General features: G+C 46.4%; 1 protein-coding gene across 6 annotated transcripts in view; it reads right to left on the bottom strand.

Annotated features, from left to right (window-relative positions):
- SALL1 (spalt like transcription factor 1) overlaps positions 1–21,960 on the bottom strand; it is a 37,242-nt gene extending 15,282 nt beyond the window's left edge. Inside the window, exons 1-4 of one of the 6 annotated variants that reach the window (XM_069216417.1) lie at positions 21,600–21,960; positions 13,475–13,567; positions 7,481–10,320; positions 6,887–7,126 (exon numbers count right to left, since the gene is read on the bottom strand). In XM_069216417.1, coding sequence (XP_069072518.1) covers positions 6,887–7,126; positions 7,481–10,320; positions 13,475–13,567; positions 21,600–21,954 — 3,528 coding nt within the window. In that variant the 5' untranslated portion in view covers positions 21,955–21,960. Of the gene's footprint in view, positions 1–6,886; positions 10,321–13,474; positions 13,568–19,466; positions 19,585–21,599 lie in introns of those variants that run through there. The other 5 variants (XM_069216421.1, XM_069216415.1, XM_069216420.1 and 2 more) reach the window with 5 other exon arrangements.
- Between the last annotated feature and the right edge of the window lie 1,871 nt (positions 21,961–23,831).

Genomic DNA, 23,831 nt, shown 5'->3' with positions numbered 1-23,831 from the left:
TTTAGAAGGAAACAAGAAACGATGTGTATTAGAAGAAAAGCACACAAAAACAGTCGCTGCTGGCAACTTCAAAAAGGGGCGGGGGATAAAACAAAAATCAAATATGAATCTAAACAAAAAAAAAAAAAATAAACGGACCTGGACGTCAACCCCGCTCTTCGCTGCACTGCAGGCTCCCAGCCTGCTCTGCCACCAATCATGACACTGCTTAAAGCAGCGTTATGATTGGCTGGAGCGCCCTGGCTGGGCACTTCAACAAAGACTGGGAGCCTGGGCTGGCTCTTTCCAACTCTGCAACACAGTGCTGAGTTGGAGAGACCCTTTGGGCACATGTGTGTTTGGCCGTCCCGAGACGGCTGGCCAAATATACATTTGCACTGAGGGGAATGATCTGTGCACTCCCCTCACACTCGTCACCCCCATGGCCCACCCCCTTTTAAAATAAAATGATAATAAACATGGTTTATTATAATTTTATTTTCAAAGGTTTAGCAGCTCCTGCTGCTGGTGGGGTGCGACACTCCTCCGCCCTAACGGATGAGCCACCCCTGCTAAAAAAACTTGGAGGGGAGAAGTGAGGGAAGAAGGGTGCAAAGAGAGGTAATGCAAGCTGGCTGACAAATCAGTGCTGCTAATTGGCTGCCTCCAAACTCTGTAGTGGCAAGAACGAGGAGATGATGCCATAAGTATGGGAGAAATCAGATGGGAAAAGCAGGTGTTTTGTTACTTAGTGTACAGAAAATTATCTTTGAATACGCAAAGTAAGCAAATGGGCACGTTTGTATACTTCACTTTAAAGACTTTAAGTCAGAATAGTCTTTCCTAGGGATTATAGCAGAGAGGTTTGAACCTATAATTCATACTTTATTCCACCTACAGCCAGTAGACTGTTACTGGCCAAAGTGGTGGCACCAAGAATAAACAAAGACAACCTAAAATGTAAATGGGCTAACTCATGGGCCATGGAAGATGGCCATCATATTCTACAAAGCAATAGAGGGAAAATATACCTCCTATTTGCATCAGAGCGGTGAAAAAACAGGTGCAAACTATTGATTTAGAATTTAATTTCCAGTGCAAAACGTTTTTTGCACTGGACAGTAGCCCTAGAGTCACATAAAAGTATCACTAATGCTGCTTTACAATACTTTTTGTTACGGAGATGCACCATGGGTTTTACACGTGTTCCTACTCTACCGCCCATGGGTTTTGATGCAAAGTCCTATCTACTAACATTTGTAGACAGTAACTTGAGCCAAAAAAGAACACCCTTCTGAGGCAGTGTTAACTTGGAGAAATTATTTTATTTCTCCACACGTTTTCAACGTTGCATGTGTGCAGCACTTTACTACAGACATGCAATATGCAAAGTGTTATACTTGGTGTAAGCATTGTATTTTGCACTGAAAGGACAGCCTTTCTATGCTTCATTCTCCAGAAATATGCACAATTAAATGGCATTTATGGATAAGGGAAAAAAGATCAGCTGTAAAAAATATTTTGTCTCTTTAGGGTTGATATGTTTGTAGCATCTAGTTAGCTGACAGCACCGCACATGTACATAAGCTTAGAGCCTAATATCCATTGTTCAGTGCATATGCAAAAAAATCCAAGTGAAGAATTATAATTATACCTACTGTGTGAGTGTGTCAAAAGATCAAAATAGACGAGTGCCCAATTCACCACCATTGACATCCTGTAGAAGGGAGGCCTGGGGTTTGCACATTGTCCGTGTTGAGTTTCTCCGGGAGTGCGGCAATTTGTTAGCTGACAAAAGAGCAGCTCCACTAGAGGCAGAAAGGTCAGCCCTGGTTGCGGCCATTTTGAATGCCAATTATTAACTGCTCCAGGAAAAGGGAGAATTTAAAGCAATATAGCTCTTTCGTTCAGCTAATGTACCCGTACACATGTAACAGCCTAATCAGTGAGGTGGTCGCCCTCCACCAAACTTAAGGAAAATATTTTATAAAAGAATATTTATACTGATGCCATATTTGTTATTTGAGTTTAACACCAATGACAAAGAAGCATTCAAATGTGTTATTTTATCTTTGTATCCCGATGCTACTAAAAGTACTCCAGTAATAGGTTGATGGATCTGTCTCTTGGCTACGAATGACAATGTAGTCAGTGTGCAACAGCTGTACTCAGACATATGGAACGAGCTGGGCTATTGCACTGCAGCTCACAAGGAAACCCCATTAACAAAGGTCTCCAGCTGACACAAGACTTTAGCCAAAGAGGTCTGCAGCGCTCTAGGCCTCTGCCTCTTTCAATCACTTAGAGGAACAATGTCCCGCCGTTGACAGCGCTGACATGCTCCCTGGACTGCACGCAATCCATGGACAAACCGCGGCACTCACAACAATCATCCGATGTCTGCACCTCTTTCATCATGTTCCCTGCAGCCCTCACCTAGCAGGGCCTGCAACCACTGGAACCAATTGAACTCTCCGCGTGTGACTGCGCCTTACCTCTTAGTGAAGTATGATGCGACAGCCACTCCTCCGTCCCTCTCACGAGGTATTACGTGAAAGAGGCCTACTGACCAACACTTGATAATTCATCATCATTAATTTTTACCATTTTGACATTGGGGAGTCAAAAAATGTATTTATGTCGTGTTTTTATTTGTGTGCAAAATGAGTTCTGATTTTTTAGTCTTGTTTAAAGCAACCCTTAAAGCTAATACTTTTGGCACCCAGGGTTTCACCCAATGTACAAATCTACATCTGTAAGTTTGCAGCTATCTCTAGAATGGGTTTGCACATGTGTGTGTATTCACAGTACTACTGGATAACTGTAACATTTTCCAGAAGAACACACGTCTTAACATTTACAAATATGCAAATGTACATAATACCCATTTGCACATGTATAAAAACTTAGCAAAAAGGCATTTGAACAGGCTACGTGTTTCTGCATTTCCCCCAGGGAGAAATTATTTTGCCCTAAACCCCTCTTAGTTTAGGGTGACTATGATCCATGCCCATACTGGTTACAGGTTTAGTCCCGACATTCTGGTCGTATCCAGGATGTTAATGAACGATGCAAACATTAGTCAGAAGCCACAACCATATTTACTTATTTTGCAAGATAGTACCTCCCTGCGAAGCCCACTACCTCTCTTTAGGAAGAAATTTAATTCTACGTAAAATTCAACTCTCCTAATGCTATTATATTACGTGTCAGAAAATCAATGTACGGGTGCAAAGTCACATTTCCTTGGCGCCTTAAGTCAATCATACCCCTGTGTTTAACGTCAGATGTATATCTTGAAATATACCTATACTACCACCATACTATTCTCCACACAGTGCTTCATTTGATTGTTTTCTAAGTGCTATGGGCAAGAGGTGTTACAGTTACCCAATTTAATGACACAGTTAACCGTCTCATGGTCTGAGTAGAATGAATTTCCTGAGGAAGGGCATCGCAAAGGAAAAAGCTTCTTGCCAAAAAATTATTCAGCCCAACCCCCAACAAATAACCATTTCACCTTGCTAATGAATTATTGCGTTATTATAGATCTAAAGTAATTTTTCAAATGGCCCGACTTAATAAACCATACGAAATTCAGTTGTCTAACAGTCAAATAGTTTGAAGTGGTTGGTAAATAGACATAAATTTGGTTTAAGGAATAAAAATGGAGTGAAGCGACCTGTACATGCAACAACATATTTGTTTATAATCCGGCACTGGATTTAAGAATCTTTTAAGGATGTGGTGATGAATGTCAGATAATGTGGAGTTGATCGTACAACTAATCGGGAAATATAAATAATATGCAGATCTCATAAATATGTGTACAACAATTTGGTTTGACAGGTTCCAGATATTTCTTCTGGTAATCTGTAACTTAAAGAATGGATTTTGTGAGCTCAAAATGCGATGTATATTTCCAAAATCTAAAGTATTGTTTGTATTGGTTCCGTGCGTTGGTCACTTGAACCCACCACCAGGCCTTTTGTTACACTTAAGTACTCATTACAGACACATCAAGTCACTTTGGTTTAAGCAAAGGAGGAAAATTATAATTGTAAAAGAAGCCTGTCATGACTATTATATACATGGCAACGTTCGTTTTTTGCTGATTGATATATGTTAAGCACTAAAATAAAAACAAATGTGCATCCAAGCTACAAGCAGCACATGCCTGGGAGAGATTATCCAGCAGAGGTTCCCAAACAGGGAGGAAACCAACTGAAAAACAATAGTTCAGAGAGGCAGCTTCCTTTTTATGCAGTGAAATGTGATTACCTCACAAGAAAATAAATTGTTAATTCAGGATTTGATTCAAATAAACGTTTTATAAACGCACATCTGTATGTTATTTCCACTATGTTTTCTGTTTTTAAAATGTTTGTGTCCTTGCATGTGAATGTGTGTGTGTGTGTCCACGTGTGTCAGGAGTATGTGTTTACATATGTACACATTTGTACATTCATGCATGCATGCATGTCCGTGTGTGGGTACAACTAAAACTGTGACTCTATATATATGCATATGCGTCGTCTTAATTCATGTCTTATTAAACTGAGACGGTGGTTCATTTTAACCAGGTTCATTTTCTGCCAAAGCTTCACCCAGTGTGCCAAAGTAAGGTCATACAAAGTGTCACTGTCGTGATTTGGTGACCTACAAGCCTTCAATTGCTTCGTTCTGAAAAGTTCAAACACTTATCAAGATATTATTTTTCCTTAGAACTCGTGAAAGATCAGAATTCTCAAAACATTCACCTGGAGCCAGGAGATCCTATAATGGCCCTCACGAAACACGATGCATCCACCGGGGTGTGGCTGGGAGCTGTGGATTGGACTGACAGTGCTGCACTCACACAAACTTTGAAGAGAAAACTGCTAAAGTGGGGAGGGACTGTGCAGACTCGCGCAGACTGAGACAGGCGGAACTCCACATAACACTACACTGAGGACATGTATTCTGTTGACCTTCTGATGTCTTGCCTCGATAAATACTGAACACACAAAGATGCAACCGTGTACTCTATATTGGAGTCACCTAGGCATAGTGAGAGTCCAAAGGATGAATCTATTGGATTCTGAATTTAGTTTACCTAACATTGCTGCATAATGTTAGTTGGGCAAATGAAAGGCATCGTAAATGCCACAAAAACCTTTTTTGTTCTGGAGTAACAAGAAATATAATTGATTCTGTTGAACTATACACATCAATACTATTACAGGTATTTAACTGCAGGGCTCATCTGATGAATTCAACAAGACCAAGAGAATGATGAAGTGGGCCAAGAGATATTTCTGAATACACCAATCTGAGCTTGCACACCACCGTTCAGAAACGTGTATTGGGTTTTCCCAATGAAACATAACTGACATTAAGATAGCACGCCTTCACCTATTCTCCAATGCGTAGGGGCAGCTACAAATTAACTTTAAAGAATGGTGAGAGCCAAGTGTCATTGGAGAAGTTATCACCCCAAACAATTTACTGTATGAACTACTTTGTAACTGGCTTATTTGACAAAAAAAACACAGGCAAAACTCCATCATTCATCCACCACTCGTCAGAGCTTACTTTGAGAAATCATTATGAAAATCATTTTTCTTTAGTACTTTCCAAAAGATGGACTCCAATCTTTTTTTGTACTCTTGCCCTTTTGAGAGAACATTCCAAAGAGAGAGGCCAATTATCGAAAAATCTGCTGCCAAATATGTTTTTATACATCTGCAAACATGCGAGTGAAAACAGCCGAAATATTAAGACCGTGGCGTTTGGCATCGCACCAAAGTGTTACTCAGGTATTGGAAGCCAAGATGGAAACAGTATTCTGCACCAGGCAGAGTGTCTTCATCTGAAATGCTTCCCTGGCTGGGAGCCAGTCGAGGGCCCTGGCACAACAGGGAGGTTGCTCTTGATGGTGCAGTTCAAGATAAGGCAGGAAAAGCAAAGGAACATTTAGACTGGATTTTAACTCTGATCATAAACTTTGCATAGGGAAACCTCTGCTCTGCTCAAATTAAAACCGAGCAAAATGATTTGGGCCGCCATACATGGACTTAAGTTTACTCATTCACATTATGCTTGTGGCAAAGAAATACATATTTGACTTTTTTATGGGGCAACCCTCATTACCACCCTGGTTCCCACCTTGCCCCTCCTGGATTCTCCGAAGCACACTTATTACCATTCAGTGGGTAAAAACTCTGTGCCTTGTGGCCCCTCCTGACACAGATCCTCTGCGTCTTCCTGCGACAGGCCCACAGCAGGAATATTCATTCTGGTGTTGGTATCCCCGAGTTACTGAAGCCCAACATGTCAGTGGATCAGATCATACATCTCATTTCCTTTAACCACCCTTGCACTCCTGCACCACCAGCACTGGAGCACAACTCCACCCAATGCTCGACCTCCCCAGTTAGACTATTGGTTGTCATAGTGCCTTAGGTTTGCTTTACTAATTATACTGGTTTTTTAACATTTCACTGAATGCCTGTGAGTGCCTTTTGACACTCATTGATACTAGATGTGAGGAGAAAAGGCCTAAACAAGGAGCTGGCTGTGGTAATGGACAAGCCAATGCAAGGTGCACAGGAGGGGATCACACTGAATAATTACTCTACCGACCTCCGCTAAACATTTAGCTTCTATCTTTCTACACACAAATGTACTCATTTCAAGGACCCTTAGCCCCACTCATATTTCATTAAGAACAAATGGTATTCGATCTACCACGTTCTTAAAAACACTGATGAGGAATCCTCCATTATCTCTTTCTACAGAGACGAGGTCCCCCCTCTTCTTTTCTTTTAGCACCCACGACATTTAACAACTTAAGAACGGTTCTCTTGTGAACCCCCGTTGGTGTTCCCATCTTGTGAACTATAAACAAGCAAAAGAGTAACCATACCTTTAGGTTGCCTTTTGTGGTAAAAGCTCTTCCGCAGATAGTGCACGCAAAAGGCTTTTCCCCAGTGTGCGTCCGCTCGTGGATCTGCAACGCACTAGAGGATGAAAAGGTTTTCCCGCATGCATTGCAATAGTGCTGCTTGGGAGTTCTTCTTGGAAGAGCTGATAATAGAACGGGAGATGTGGCCGAAGGTGCCAGGTGTCCTGACGGAGCGATGCTGGGAGGAGGTTCTTTAATGTCCTGAGGAGAGCCATGCATAAAACCATTAACTTCAGTTTTTATGAAGGCTGACAAAGCATTAACAGGTATAAGTGAAGAGTTCTGATTAGTGCCAATGTGAGAATTGGGCTCAAAAAGTTGTGATGGAAGATCTCGCATTTGATGGGTCAACATATGCTGCTTCAAATTACCCTTTGTGGAAAAGCCACGATTGCACACTGTGCAAATAAATGGTCTTTCTTTGGTATGGCTTCTATAATGAATGTCCAAGGCACTCTGACAAGCAAATGTTTTGCCACAAATATCACATGCGGTGTTTCTAAATTTAGCCCGTTCTCTGAAAGGAAATAACATATTAAAAGATTCTTCCTTTACCATTTTATCTGCGTGGGTCGATGTCAGGTCCAAGGGGCCGCCGTTGGCAGGAGCTGGAGAGAAGCCATTAGCGAACTCATGGGTCTGTCTTCTTTGCTGTCTCTCTTCACTGACTGGTGACTTTCGGTAGTCATTTGTGCTGTTGGATGGAGACAATGCTTGCATTGAGTAGGTGGACTCTGACATAGCAGGGCTCCCAGCACTTTGGCTTTCCATGTCTCCACCAACTGATGAGGAATCATTGGTCATAGCGTCCCCTTCCACCGACCCGTTGGCCTCAGATTTCAAGCTTGCCTGGAGCTGCTCAGCAAGTCCTGCATTTATTGTTTTCATCTGATTTTCTAGAGCAGCGATGCTTGACATTTCTAAAGGCAACGGGGAAGAGGACAAGCTATCATGAGATGCATCTGCAGATTTAGGGGTATCGGGCACGCTGCTGTCGGGGCAGTCTTCCATGTTTTCATCTGAAAAGTAATCTAAGTCATCAAGAGTCTTCTCATCGAAAGACCCAGTATCGGACTCCATTGACTCAGGATAGTTTTCTGTGACGGGTGTGTTGGGAATCTGTCCACCCATGTGCATTCTGATGTGCTGCTGCAGCACAACAGCGTTGGTGAACTTTTTCTGGCATATCGGGCAAGAATGTTGAACCCTTAGTGGAGGCATGGCACGATGGACACTGTAGTGGGTCTTTAGATTTCCTTTTGTTGTGAAAGCACGGCCACAAACTTTACACTTGAATGGCCGCTCTCCAGTGTGTGTTCGATAGTGCATTTTCAACGCACTCTGGCAACTAAGAACTCGATGGCAAATAACACACTCATTTGGATCACTTGCCTTTTTGTCAATATTTTCAACAAGCTGCTGCAATTTTGATGTTTCAGAAGCCGGTGCAGCATCTAAAAGTCCACCAAAAGGAAACTTTGTTATAAATTGTTCTGACATCAGAGGAATCAGAGGGTTACTGAATGTAACAATACTGTTAGTGCTTGTGTCTGTTGCAGGAGGAGTTGAAGGACAGCTGGTGTTAATTGTGGATGTGTTGGAGAGCTGAGGGTTTTCCTCGGATGTACAATTTGTAGAAGGCAATGATTCACCCTCTCCTTCGTCGGGCTGTCCAATCAAGTTGTTTTTTAAGTTGGTGGCATCAGGGGCCTCAAGATCGCTTTTGACAGAGCCAAGAGGGCTACCTGAAGAATGGCTTTCAGATATTGGGGACGTTTCCTCTGTTTTGATAAATGGGGTCATGTGTGGAATTGTTGGAGGGAGAGGCAGTCCCACAGCTGTTGCCAATGTAGACAAGACAGGCTTACTGTCTAGCCAGCTGGTTGCAGGTTTCTCTGGTGGGATAGACATTCCATATGGAATACCAGTGCTTGTGGGAATATTGTCTAAATGTTCTGGCACCGGGTAGGGGTTCATCTGAATATGGGGGTATTTTTCCTTATGACGCTGAAAATGTACTTTCAGATTTCCCTTTGTGGAGAACCTGTTGCCACAAATGTTGCATTTGAATGGCCTCTCGCCAGTGTGAGAACGTAAATGAATTTGCAAGGCACTGTCACTCCCAAAGACTTTCGCACAGAACCTGCATTTGTGTTTAAAAAATGACTCATCCGAAGCACTCTTTGCCTCAAAGGCAGTCACATTTGGTGGTTTTCCTTTTCTCTGCTGTACCAATGCAGACAAGGAGTTTAATTCATCGGTGGCTGCTCCGATACTAGGTAAAGGACTTGAGAACATTGAGTTACAAGCTGGTGGCTGAGGTAGAATCGGATTAGGTGCAGGGCTTATTAAACTGCTTATTGCAAAAGCTGGTGATGATGTTGATGACACTGGTGGGGTGCTAAGCTGTGACGCAGCAGAACTTGAAGTTACTTTATCTGATGGTGGTGTGGTAACGGCTACAGCCAACACGTTAATAGTAGATGAAGAGGCGTTACTGGGTGGAACTGTAGTGCTGCCAGGGTTGTTGAGAGGTAGCTTTACAGGGGGCAGATGCTTCACACTACCAATGATGGCAGATTGACTTGCGAGGCTTTGTGCTAATCCGGCAGCAGCAGCCAGCTGTTGGGATAAATGGGAGCTCAATGTGGTCAAGGGGTTTGCTGATGTCCGTAAAGAACCTTGAGCCACACTGGGCGAAGGTGTTGGCAGCTCTTTATTTTGGGAAGCAAGTAGCAGTATTTGGTGACGGATTTGTTCAATTAGCTGCAACTGGTGGATCTGCTGTTGCTGCAAAGCCAACAGTTGCTCCATCAAGGCTGGGACTGCAAGTCTATTGGTCGGTGCACCTTTGCATCGGGCTTCCTGCGAGAACTGTGCCACTGCCACCTTTGTACTCTGAAGGTTTTCAATAATGACATTGCTGTTTATCACTGAAAAGTTGCCGAGTGCTGTGAGATCACCTGGTTGAGGTAGTGAGGTTGTGATAGCCGAGGTACCCTTTGTGGAGCTGTCGCTGCTTGCAACGCTACTGGTGGTGTCGGTGTCAGTGGTGGTGTTGCTGCTATGGTTCATGCTGGAAACCTCTACATCCATAGCGTACTCCTTGTTAGTACTGTTAGGCTCTGGCAGGTCACTGCAGTCCACGTGATCTGTATTGGTAACCGCTTTAGTGGTTTGAGGATCAGGATTATCAGACAGTGAAGTAGGTGAGGATGGTTCACTTGGAGAAGACGACTTTTTTTCACTCATAATTACAACCAGTTGGTTTTTTGTGCAGGCCTTCTTGTGCTGCAAAAGATCGGTCAATTCAATGAACGCTGCGCAGCATCTGCTGCACGTGTGGGCATCCTTGGTCTTATTCAAGCGATTTGGTGGCCACTTCTCTGTGTTTCCTGAAATATCAAACAAACAGCTGTTAGACACAGAGCCCTAAGGTTTTCTAGTTGACTATTTTTGTACAATTCCTTGGTTGTCTTTCAGTCTAAAAGGCCATCATTTTACATGAGCCTAGATCAATGCCTGTATATCACATATATCGCTTGAGACTGATTTTTAAAATTGTACGAGGGACCAGTGTCAATTTTTATGTCTTAGATAATCATTTCCCACTGATAATCCATCACAACATAAAAAACTAAGAACGGAAGACACGGGGTGTGTAATGAAATTCCATAGTTAAGTATTGATTTCCAATATTTCATAGCCTTTATTGTGTCGTTGTCCACGGAGTGCAAATCAACCATTTGAAGCTCTCATTAGACTTTCACGTTTCTGTCAACCCTCTTCATCTCCAGTGGCTTCAAACAAACCTTTGACAGGCTGCCCTGTCACTAAACTCATTTGTACGCCTTCAGGCCCCCAATCAGTTTTTGACAAGTTAAAAAAAAAGTGCAGCGCACCAAACTGCCAACAGACAACATGATAAATCGCTTCAATCCAAGGGTTTATTTATTTTAAAAAAACATAAGTACATGGGTTTAATGTTTTTATTAGGTTGATAGGGTTGTCAAGTATCAAGCAGCCTACTCACGCCCCTGTTTTTAATATATATATATATATACACTCTTTATTTCGAGTATCTAGATTCCACTTCAGGGGTCTTACTTCCACCACCTTACACTTTCTATCTCATCACTCTCTCCCAGGGCCTTTATCATCCAAATTTCTCTATTTATCGCTGTTTTCCTAACTTTCTATTCCTCCCTTTTCTGCCTTTTTCTCCCGTGCTCTGGGATAAAGTCTGGCTATGAAAAATACACCCTGGCCCCAAAAAATTAGTGCTGGTGCCCACCAGCTGCAACCACCGGCACAAATTATTCACTGCTTCATTGGCTGCCTGCACCCAAGTTAGCTCTGACTGCAAAATCCTGGCGTTAAGGGCACAACTTGTCATTAATAATGGAACAAATATATATTTTCAATAGGGGAGGGAACGCTCCACTTCATCAAACTCATATATATCTGAAACCACATTTGGGAACACAGTTGATGTACATGTTTGGGGTTATTGGCTTAAGTATTATATGGGAGACAAGATTTTCAAGTACATCCATAATGTTTCCTTTTTTTTTTTTATTAAATCTGAAATATTTTAAGCAATGAGATGCAGCTTCAGAGAAAAATGACAAACACAGCAGACTCTGAATAGTGACATTATTTTTTGCATCCAGAAATGGAAAAGTTTTCATGAACACAAAGAATGAGCTTGACCAGCAGCTGTGTGTCTGCGGACATTGGAAACGTAAGTGTTTTCACATGCAAAGGGGGCAAAGGCATTGGTTTTAAAATGTGACACTTTTCCAGGGCGCCCTTTCCCGGAACCCGACTCCAAAGTGTTTTCTGTTGGCTGTTGTCAGCGGTTTAACTGATTGCACAGGCCCCCCCACCCCCCCAAACGAAAATCCTTTTATTCTTTGTTTTCAGGGGCAGCTCGCATTTCTTATCACCGGCATCCATTTGCAAATTAAACACCCAAATATCTGACTCCCTCTAGCTGATCCCATTCAGGGCCGGGGGGGGCTCCCCATTGTTTGCACAGCGTGAGGACACCGACTCCTGTTGTACGGATGGTGTGTGGTCAATTTAGGAGGCAATGGGGAGAAAACTACTTAATTCAGGGATTATTCCCCTGCAGGAGCAAATCAGATAATAGGAAGTTTCCATGACTTCCCAACTGAATCCCAGTGAAAACTCCACTGAATGCTCGGGCAAATATTAAGGAGGATCAGAAACAATTACATGGGATTTCGTTCGGCACCAAAGGGCTGCACTGGTGTGTATTTTATTGTTATATGTTGTAAATTGGCAATAAATGGCCAAATTAGGGTAGCAAGCTAATGGCAAAATGTTTCCTGTTTAAAGCGGCATTTCAATCTTTATGACTTTACTCTTGACACTGAGCCTCAAAAACACAGAAAAGTGTGTGGCCATTCTTCTAACTACAATTTTAGCATCTATCTTGGCATAATCTACTAAGTACACACAGCAGCTTTATTGCAAAATATAAATGCAAATTACAAGATAAAAGTGCAGTTGGAATAAAATAAATATGATTTCGGTTTATCTTGGTTCGCTAATAAATCTAATTTTAGACGAGTACATTACAACCCGATTGTTGCACAGATGGGCAATTGCTGTGATTTCCAATGGGGCGGGAAGGGGACCCGGGCACAAATAGTTTAGTATATTTACCAAGAGTATTGAATATTTTTAAATGATGCTTTTTCCGACATAGAATTGTAATACTATGTCAGATAAATCCAATTTAACAGTTTTTTAACTCATTGCCCCAATCCCGAGTGCGTGCATTACAGCCAGAGAGATGCAAATCGTAATATATGCAGCCCAAATGGAATGCCCCTTTCTCCTCGCGCATTTCCATATGTAATGGCGATGTTTCCATCTACTTTTACAGCCAATTATGAAGGAACAAAAGCTATTCGGTTGGTTCACACATTTCCAACAAAATGCATTAAAACGGTTCTGTCAGCATGTTCCATTGAGCTCTGCCTTCGGTGCAAAAAAATACTTTTCAAGCCGATCACATTTATCAAAACATAAAGCCACTTTAAAACCCGGCTCTGCTTGGTCAGCTGTGCTTAGACAAATAATGGCAGATTCAGAACTAAATAACTGGCTGGGGAAATCACACAGCGCCCTGATCAATGCGAAGCGCCACACGGCTGTCGCTGCTCTTCATGCGAATATTTATGAGCGAGGAGATCTTAACCCAAAAATAGAAGAGTTGTTTTCGTGTTACTGGGAAAACATTTTACGATAACTTGGGCGGGATGGCGGTCATTCGTCACTGCAACAGATTATTTATTAATTTATTTAGTGTGAAGCGCTAAAATAGCGCCATGAGTCTTTTCCGGTTACCTCAGTGTGCTTGACACATTCATGAAGGGCTATAAAGTTACCTCGATTCCCTCACCACTACCTCATACTCCCCAAAAAATAATGTCACCATTTAGACGCTGCATGCACAGCGATAAAGACAATAAATAAATGAATGCATATGATGACGAAAACAGAAAGTGTTCATACTTTCGTTTCTGAGTTTGGAGGTCATCTCTTCCTGCTCGGACATCATCTGACTTAATTCTCTGCTGATCTTTAATTGTAAATAATGCAGCCCACCTAGTGAGACGGAAAGAAAACAGAGAGTTTAGGGTCACCAGGCAAACGGGGACATTGCGAGCAGACGATCAAACTTATAGGAGAGTAATAACAGTCACATTTAAAGCTGTGTTTTTTTTTTTTTTTTTTTTTTTTGAGGGGGGAAACCAGTATCTTCCATCCGTCACGTCAGTGACATATGGAGCAGACTGGCCAACCCGTGGGGGTTTATTTACAGTTTGCTGAGCTTCGCTAGGATAGCTTAAAAGTTCGCGATAGGTGACGGAGTTCGTGTGCTGCAGCCCCTTGAGTAACCTGAACCCACTGAGCTGAAATACAAACATTGCAATGCAGCACCGCGGTACACGCGGGCTTCTATCCACCGAGATGCCCACAACCCCTCCCACCAACAGTCATTATTCTGCCGAGTTTTAATCGGAATTCGCCAAACAACGTGATCGTTCTTCTTGCAGTCGGTATTCATGCAGACAATGTGTTCAGTGCGGTGTTTACACGCGTCCCTCGGACTGCAGAACTTTACATTAATATGTGGCTGTGTTCGAACAGTGATTCTAAAGCCGGAGAAGCGGAAGAAGAACGGCTGATGACTTCCAATTTGGCGGAACCGCAGGGCGGCCTCTGCTCCTAAGATGTCTTCCCCGGATGGGGTGGGGAGGGGTCGGACCTTGTGCTGGACGGGGCCGGACGGGCTCAGCTGCAACAGTTTCTGGGAAAGGATCCCGGTGCCCGCGCGGGTCCACTGATACGGAAAGGCTACAAGGCTCTTAGGGCTGCAGCAGCCTCAGACTAGGAAAACACTGGCAGCCGGACAGGAAACCAGATCCGGGCTGTGTCCAGGGCAGGGGCGAGCTGTGGGGAGTACCTGTTAGCCTCGCCTTCGGGCACTGAGGGGGTGGCGGTAAGGGAGGGAGATTAAACGAAGAGACCAGTCGGGGCTGCCTTAAAAACTAAAAGAAACTCACAAACCGATGAGTCGCGAAGAAGGGCCTAGTTTTAGGAAATTACGGCTACTCCCCTTTTTAGTGGTGGTTGGGGGTGGTGGGGTGGGGTATGGAGGAAGGTTAATGAAGAAGAGATACATAACTAGCTTAAAATATATAACACACAAACTCAAAAACCTGAAAACCTTAAACAAGAAAATCTAAAGTACACAAACAAACGCCGCTGTAAGCAGGGAAGGGCGTGACAAAGGAGGGAAAGTTAACTATTGGAAGATGGAGAGCCACTCTAGAGTCCTAAACGACGAACCCGAAAACTGCGGTGTGGAGGACAGGGGCCGAGGTGCTGAGACATGGGAGGTACCGGTCAGGCCCTCTTCGAGGGTCAGAAGATGGCGTTACTTTCCCAACACATTAATACTGGTCGAAGTATCGAAGTACCTGTCGCCCTTCACGTCAGAGGTCAAGGGGCCTGCGCACGGCGCCCAATTTACTATAGAAGTATATGAACGCCCACAAAGACATATGTACATACAGGCTACTACCAGAGGTCACGGCCTGCACTGTGGAGAAACTCAACGCCCCCCTCCATTTTGTGCTGTGTACAAACGGGCAGTGGGTGGTGAGGAGGGGGGGCAAAGTGACAATGTGGCAGAGACCCCCGCCCACCAAGCGCCATGTGAAGTTCTCGACAGACTCCTTTTCAAGTGCTCATCCACACTGCAGAGGGCAGGTAGAATGTACACACACGGTGTGAGGGGCACCTAGCCTCGTCCACAGGAGTTTCCCAAGTATAGGAGAACAGGTCTGGGAAAAGTATGGAAAACATGCAGGAGTCGATTGCAGCAAGAACCATGCTGATTTATCTGCGGGGAGGGGAGGCTGTACTGGAAAAAGGCGGTGGGGTGGAACAGCACTGATCAGTGGACAAGCGACGATAGACACATCTCCCCCTCCCAACCTCCCACAACTACACAGAGAGTGGTGTTCCCAGGGCAGGGCCCTAGATGTGAAACTACCGGTCACCTCTTATTCAAGGCTCTGCCCTGTGCTGCAGCAGACGGGGCAATGATGGGGCAGTGACGAGGAGGGTAGAAAAGATGGCAGGAAGCGCCGTACAGGCCCTGTGCCCCGACACGCAGACTGCTGAGTGGATGGCAGGAGGCGGAATGTGCAGGTTTATCTGCAGGGATTTGACGTAGGAAGAAGGGGAAGGAGTGACAGTGTAGTGACAAACACCGCCGCCCTTGAGACGCATGGAGAGACCACCGTGCACCCACTCCAGGCAGGGGTCACTGCCGTGGCACACACCGCAGGGCCTGGTGTGGACAGGAAGTCAAACTGTGCGGAGAAGGAGGCGACAGACATACTAGCGCCCCACACACAGAGGGGCCGCCACACTCGAGGCAGGGGTCACTGTCATGACACACACCGCAGGGCCTGGTATGCACAGGCAGTCAAACAGTGCAAGAAAGTACCCAGAATCACACCTGACCCCACACACAGAGGGGCCGACACACTCCAGGCAGGGGTCACTGCCATGACACACACCGCAGGGCCTGGTGTGGACAGTCAGTCAAACAGTGCAAGAAAGTACCCAGAATCACACCTGACCACACACACAGAGGGGCCGCCACACTCCAGGCAGGGGTCACCGCCATGACACACACCGCAGGGCCTGGTGTGGACAGTCAGTCAAACAGTGCAAGAAAGTACCCAGAATCACACCTGACCCCACATACAGAGGGGCCGCCACACTCCAGGCAGGTGTCACTGCCATGACACACACCGCAGGGCCTGGTGTGGACAGTAAGTCAAACAGTGCAAGAAAGTACCCAGAAACACATCTGACCCCACACACAGATGGGCCGCTACACTCGAGGCAGGGGTCACTGCCATGACACACACCGCAGGGCCTGGTGTGGACAGGCAGAAACAGTGCAAGAAAGTACCCAGAATCACACCTGACCCCACATACAGAGGGGCCGCCACACTCCAGGCAGGTGTCACTGCAGTGACACACACCGCAGGGCCTGGTATGGACAGGCAGACAAACAGTCCAAGAAAGTACCCCTGACCCCACATACAGATGGGCCACCACACTCCAGGCAGGGGTCACTGCCATGACACACCGCAGGGCCTGGTGTGGACTGTCAGTCAAACAGTGCGGAAAAGGTGCTGACACACATACCAGCGCCCAGCACACTCCAGGCAGGGGTCACTGCCATGACACCCCGCGGGGCCAGGGGTGAGATGACCTCTGGCACCTTTGGCTGCAGTGAGCCCGGAGGAGGTTAAGACAGCAGAGCAGTTAGTGTTTCCTTGCCACGTGACCTGCGGATCCTAGTGCGGTTTTAGAGTGGGACAGTGCCATGTTGTACCCGCAGCATGCCATCCACATTAATAAAGTGGATTATATTTAAAGCTCATCCGCTTACGTTGTGTGTAAGAAGCTTGCTAATCGCCGTTTATGCTCCGCGCTGGGCTAAACTCTCGCCTTAGAATATTCTACAAAGGTAACCCACTGTGGGGAGGAGGCTGTCTTGTCAAGGTTACATTTGTGCCGGTGCTTGAAGGTATGAGCACGGCATCATTTTTTAGGGGCCGCGGTTTATATTCCACCATCTAATTTTGACCCAGAGGAGGGAGATAAAGGCAGATTCCGGCAAAGAAGAAAAAGCACGTAAATAGAGAGAAAGGGAGAAAGCAGGGATGAAAAAAGCCATCAAAAGAGCGAGGTAAAGCGACAGCGTCGAGTTGTGGAAGAAAGAGGCCTGAGGTAAAGTTAAAAACGTGCAGTCTTGCTATTCAGCGAGACTGACGCAGCGAGGAGCCGGCGCTGGCTCCCAAGAAAATATTTAGGCCCTGAAAATGTTTGTACAAAATTAAACAGTAGCTTTCGCAGCGGTCCTAGTATGACGAATGTCCTGCACCCTGCTTCAATGAACGCTCAATGCTTTTCGGGTCAAAGTGCAACTGCTTATAAAAGTATTTGAACATAAGTGCTATTTTTCTGAAGTTATCCTGAGCACAAATAGATATGTTTGTGGCCACCAGTCGGTCCTACGTGCAAAAAAGTGACAAAACATAGGCACACGTCTGAGCCCCTCCAGTGGCTGATTTGTAAGTAGTCTGGACGAAGGGAAACCAGTTGTGCTGACCTATTGTAGAAACTGAAGTCGGCGACATGCTAGGTAGGCCAGGGTCGAGGTACGATGTGCATTCAAGAGGTCGCAGCTAAGACAGGCCTCGACTAACGGGGACTCAGCATTCTCACGTAAGTGTCTGCACTCGTTCATTAATTACAATGTGATGGCGATACTTTCCACCCTGCCTGGTCAGAAAACAAACTACGGACAAAAAATTGTTGAAATCGCAATTATATTTCGGAGGCAACGGCAGGTTTGAATAGAAGAGGGGAAAACACGGGTATGTGCTTCAAATAAACGGAGCACCATAAATGTGACGTTCGAATCCAGCCAGAATCTCAAAGTTTCGAAAACTGACACTGAAAGACGGAGAACTTTACAAAAAATAAAATACAAAAGTTGAGGAACCCGCGAGTCCTCCACTGACCTTACAATATGTTATTGCACACCCGTCTCAATTTTTATTTACAAAATAGAACATTAAATTAGCACAAAAAACATTATTAGACGAGCCAAACCGAATACTTAATTCATGCCTCTTTAGTTTTTTTCTTAACCGACTCATCACATTTAGATATAAATTTAATTAATTTAAATTACGATATTACACTGGGTAGTATAACTCACGTTCTCGCAAGGCATGAATGAATCTTTGATGGGTGTGCAACAAGTTCCTTGTAACTGCATCGTGACATGACAAAGCGACATGTCGCGACAGCAGCAATGTTGTGACATTCCCACAATGTAGAGAAAACGCAATGCGCCTTTGATCCAGAGAGCTTTGGGTTTACAAATTTCACGTGTTATTTTAAAGCAGTTAATCCGAAACGCTGCACAAAAACAGCCAGGGGCAATTTAGTAATATCGTATTGTTCGAACTAGCTTAATCGTCCCAAAATTAAAGCCGGGGCTTCTCGGAACCGACGTCTCCAAGAGGCCTGCGAGACAATTCAGAAATCTGGCCAGAAGAGAATGAAAGAAACAGTCCTCTCCAAAGACAAATACAACCGTGTTTGAGTTTATTTTGCGCAATAAATGAAAAGTTCGCTGCGAACTTTGCTATATGTCGAAATTATATCTTTGCGATTCGCGGGCATAAAATGCTGGGGAAAGCGTATTTTTGCTAATTTACAGTTGCATAAAATAAAACTGAATAAAACTATGTAGAGAAAAGTCGGCTTTCATAAGGACCGTACGTACAACCATGATATCCAAAATGTGACTCTCCCGCTCCTCAAAATTTTCGAATTGGTTTGAAAGACTAAATATAATATCCAACAAATCAATACTGAATCCCCAAAAAGACTAGATAGAATACCCAAGCGTTCCTAGATAAAACAATAAGTATGAGAAAATATATCTTCATATCCAGAGCCTGTGCCCCTAACAACCCCCCCCCCCCCCCCTCACCACACCCCCCACCCCCGCCGATGAAGCAACTACTTTTTGGGGATTCGAATCCCGAGTTTCAGTACAACAATATCGATTAAGACCTAACGAGGCAAATAACGCAAAAGCAAGTTCTAGAAGACCGCCCCCAACACACAGACAGAAAGACAAATGGGTTTTCTGGTTCTCTATCAATAACAAAGTCCCCAATTAGCCCTTCTTTAGGAATACGTCTTAGCATCATTCACCATAAAACTTTCTTGTGAACTGTTTATTTTAATCTTTAACACCTCAAATGTCCTTAAAATGTACTTGACAGAAGAGACAGACAAGGGGCGCGCAGATGTCTCCGTCAACCACCCCCGCCCTCCATTGTCCTCATATACTACCGTGAACGCAAGAATCAGAACTCGTGAAACTTACATAGACAAGAAAGGCTCTGCGAGAAGAGGCAACGGGCTTGTCAAGCTTCGGGGAGCAGGCAGACTACATCATCCTGAGCGTGCCTAGGTGCAAACTTCTCTCAAACTTCCTGGAAGTTGCAGTGGCTGAGGGGAGAAGCGTGTGTCTGAGGGAGGGGGCGGGGAGGGGCCGAGGCACAAATAGAAACTGGACACAGAGGCTTCTCGGAGCCCAGGCCACAGGACCCACCCCCCAGGACCTACCTCAGTCCCGGTCCCACAGCACTGCCTTCGGAGGAGCGGGCTTAATGAATAACCCGAGCCCGAGCTTCTGAGGGCTCAGTGGGGATCTGCACACTGACTGTAGGGAGGGCTGGAGGCTCCTAGTCCACATGACTCAGATCGGAAGCTTGCGCGTCAGCCCCCAGGATCCGGGAACCAGCCCCGAGGAAAAACGAAGGCTTGGAGGGGAGGGGGAGAGTGGGGAGCGACAGGCCAGCCCCAAAGTGCTTAGAAACATCACATGAACACCGTTCAGCGACCACGGAGCTTTCCTCCCTAAAGTTATAACACACGCTGAAAAAGCGGCTAAGGCCTGTGCTTGTTATGAAGTGCCCTAATTACACAATGTTTTGTATTTCTAATTACACTAAGGACATTCTTATGAAATGTCAAATGATAAAAGAAGGGGAAGCCGTTTTGTCTCTCGCCCCGTACCTGACATAGCGCCGCACGCACGAATGGCACTGTCCCGAATGAAAGTGCCAAGAAGCCCACACTGTGCGCCCCGAAGTGATGCTTAATTTTCAGACAGTGCGAGGGGAGGGGTCTGCTGCAACTAAACAGGCAGACGACTGAGATGGATAGGGTACTCGTAGCCCTTGTATTGGAGTATCATATGTATAGCGCCTCACACGCTAGAGAGGCTCAAAAGCGCTGTTCAATGGATGGGTCACACTACCCAGTTCGAGGTCGAGTTCTCACTTTGCAACCCCGTCTCCTCGGCTTCGTCCTTTATCCAAGTAAAGCAGCACCCGCTGCCTTCTAGGGTGGGATGGGGAAAATAACTTCATAGTCCCCCTGTTTCTGAATTACGAGGAGAGAGTCTGCCGGCTTAGCTCTAGGGCGCGCGCCCTTTCTTCCGTCCGCATTAGAAAAGTTAGGACAGTCTTTCAGTTCGTAAAGTACAAGTTCACTCACGCGATCCCCAGAAACGGAGCTCGAGTCTCAACTATTCCGACTAAATAGAGGTTATGCCGTCATTTATTGTAAAATCAGTCTCACCCGAGTTTTTAAAACGTGTAAGTTATTTTTTAGGATGAGAACATTGGACACCTGGGGGCACACTAAGAACTACCCCGATGAAGTTAAACACTGGGACTATAGCTCCAAAATAACCTGAGTGAACATACTGAGGAAGATAAAAAAAAAAAAAAAAGCTTGAACTCAATTGACGGAAAACACCAGGAGTAGAAAAAAGCAGGCATCCCCCGATCAGGTAAGGGGAGAAAATAAAACAAAAAGTTACCATCAGCTGCAGAAGCAGTTTCACTTTGATTCTGGAAATAACTTCATATTAGTTTGCGAGTGAGTCTCTCGGTGTCCAAGATGGAGAAGAAGGTTTGAAGAGACAGTATTTTAATGGACGATTCTAGGTGGTTTAGTGGACAACTAATCTCCAAATAACAAATTTGAAAAACCGCGGACGTCCAGTCAGTGGGCAAAGTTCTGATCGGGGACTCAGGGGACCCATGGGAGTTTGGTGTACAGAGGGGTGAACGCGGGGACCCTTGCCTGGCACAGAGGGCTATGAAAGTTGGTGGATCCGGGGAAGAGAGGGGTCTGCTAGCGCTGAGGGGTGCCTGTAAGGGGGCAGGCGTTAAACTGCTGGCACCAGGGCGCTGCTCTTCCACCTCCTACAGAACACGACGAGGTGCACAGTGGGAGCCGGGACATAGCGCCCAAAGTGCCTTTCAACTACTAAATGCGCCCGGAAGAAGCGTCCCTGGAGCCTCGGTTACCCCCTGTGCCAGGAGCAGAGCTGCTGTGCGCCAAGTTCGCCCTGGAAGTTGACTCTAAGTCACCCGGCAGCTCCCCCTCCGTCCCTTTGCTGCCCCTCGGAGGGACCCTCTGCCCTCACTTCCCACACACTCACCGGGGCCGCCTGGTCCCGAGCAGGGCAGCGGGGCTCCGGACTGAAGGTGCTGCGGCTTCGCCTGCTTCCTGCGGGACATGCTGCCGTCCGCCGCTCCTCGCATCAGCAGCCGGGAATCACAGGCTGCGCCGAGCCCGGACCATGGCAGGAGAGAAGAGCCGCACAAGTCCGGCGTACGGCAAGCGGCGAGGCCCCCTCCTCCTCGCCGCCCCGCGCGCATGTGTCCTGCGATAATTATGATTATCAATAATGCATTGCGATTAATCATAGAGAGCAGGCGGGGGCGGAGGGGGCGCCCCCAGCCCATTGGCAAGAAGCCAGCGCTCCTCGCAGCCCGGCGCTCTCTCACATCCATCAAGAAGGCGATTGGTCGCCGGGGACCGTCAATCTGCGGGGCGTAGCCCTATCAGCGCTTGAGGGGCGGAGTCTGCCCGCCCATAATGGTCTGTGGCTCTCACGCTCGTTGCTGTTTACTATCGGAATCCGCTGCGCACGGGCGGTGGACGCTGCGAGGGACAGTGTGCCGTGGAGGGGGGGCTCCGAATGAGAGGCTAAAGGGCCCCCCTAGAGGGAAAAGAGGACACTTAGGTGTGCAGCCACACTGGCTGGTTAGCTAGCATTGCTACTGGTCGCGGTAGAGTTTCCACAACTTCTTAAGTCTAAGCACCTGTGTGACGGGAGAATAGCTTCTTACAAGGCGCGAGGAGCTGGGGTCAATGCGGAGCTGGCCCCGGCCTGGACCTTCCGTTGTGCATTATTGTCGATGGTGGCATGGCCTACCCCTGCTCTTACTGAGCCCACCTGTCCAGCAACAGGAGGGCAACGATCCCGGCCCTGTGCAGAGAGTACTGGAAGGAGGGCTGGAGTTGGATGTGTCCATCTGACTGCATTGGAATGAAGCTGACTGTAGTAGGGAGAGAGTAGAAACTGCGCCGAGCAGCACCACCAATGTATGACAAAAATCACAAGAGAAGGGGAGGAAGTGATGTGTGTGTGTTGAGGGGCGGTTGCGAGGCAGGTAACAATAACCAAGGTGGCGTATTTCTTCATGGAGACATGCTGGAACATCCCCGGAGGCTCCCCCCCTCCCACGCCTCCAGGTGCCAGCAGTGAGCTTCTATATATAACTCCACTCAGCAGTGGCACAACCAAGCATTTTTCTCAGTGTATACGAAGTTTTAAGTAAAGCTCTCGAGTCCACATCTGTGACTATCCTTTCTTATAGTATTGCAAAAGCAGAAAAGCCCGCGGCAGAACGCGTTAATGTTCAGATTTCTTAAGCGATCAGCGGGGTGACTGTGTGGCTTATTACATCTGTTCCCCTGCGATGAAACTAAAAAAAAAAAAACATGGGCTGGGTAGCCAAATGCGTTTAGTGCTCAGTCATGCGGCGACGCTTCCTTGCAGCAGTAGTCATTGGCTAACGAGTAAGTGGAACTGCCTAGTCCGTCCCGGGGTTTAAGGGGGGTGGGGGGGACGTTGCGGTCCGCGAGGGACAGGTCAGCTAGTGCGGGGGAGGTTCAGACCCTACACCTCATAGGATTATGGGGCGCAGATCAGAAGCAGGTACATGGGTCTTAGCAAACTAGTGCAGAAAGAGCTGAGAAGGACGAGGAGAGCTGGGCTCGTTGCCCAGGGAGGATGACAAGCCGAACCAGCTGCTTCCCGGACAGGGAAGGGGTGAGGGGTATACTAAGGAGCACAGAGCTGAACGGACGTCGCAAATTTTTTTACCAAGAAGGGACGCGGGGCTTCTGTCCTTTCAGGGTCAGAGGCGGTGCCTTCCCTGTCATCATCAATCGGGCTGCCTTGAGGGGGCTGGGGCATTGCTCTGGTGGTAGCGTGTGGGGTTGCCGTACTTGTGTGAGGCAGCAGGGCAGAGGGAGCCTGATGTGCCCCCAGTCAGAGATTCCCGGAGAGGGTGGGGTGGGAATTTTGACGAAAATTACTTTAGGTGTGGAAGCCTTGGGGTGCCCGTGTCATGGTTCTGGGGAGCAGGGAGCCCGACTTGGGATTCATGAGAAGCTTCCTGTGAGAGTTGTGGGAGGGGTGGGGTGATGCTGAGAACAGGTGGCCTGCCCAGGAGGCGTGGAGGTCGGGCGGGGTCTCAAGGGTGAACAGGTGGGTCAGCCGGTTCCGCAAGGGGTCCGCGACCGCCCAGGCGACTCTGCCCCACTCCACAGAGAACGCCAAACTCCCTCCATGTTTCCGACTCGCACTTCCCCCTTCCAG

The sequence above is a fragment of the Pleurodeles waltl genome, chromosome 12 (genome assembly GCF_031143425.1).
Source record: "Pleurodeles waltl isolate 20211129_DDA chromosome 12, aPleWal1.hap1.20221129, whole genome shotgun sequence".
NCBI lineage: Eukaryota > Metazoa > Chordata > Amphibia > Caudata > Salamandridae > Pleurodeles > Pleurodeles waltl.
Note: the sequence above shows the minus strand (reverse complement) of the source record. Positions and strands in the feature narration are given on the sequence as shown.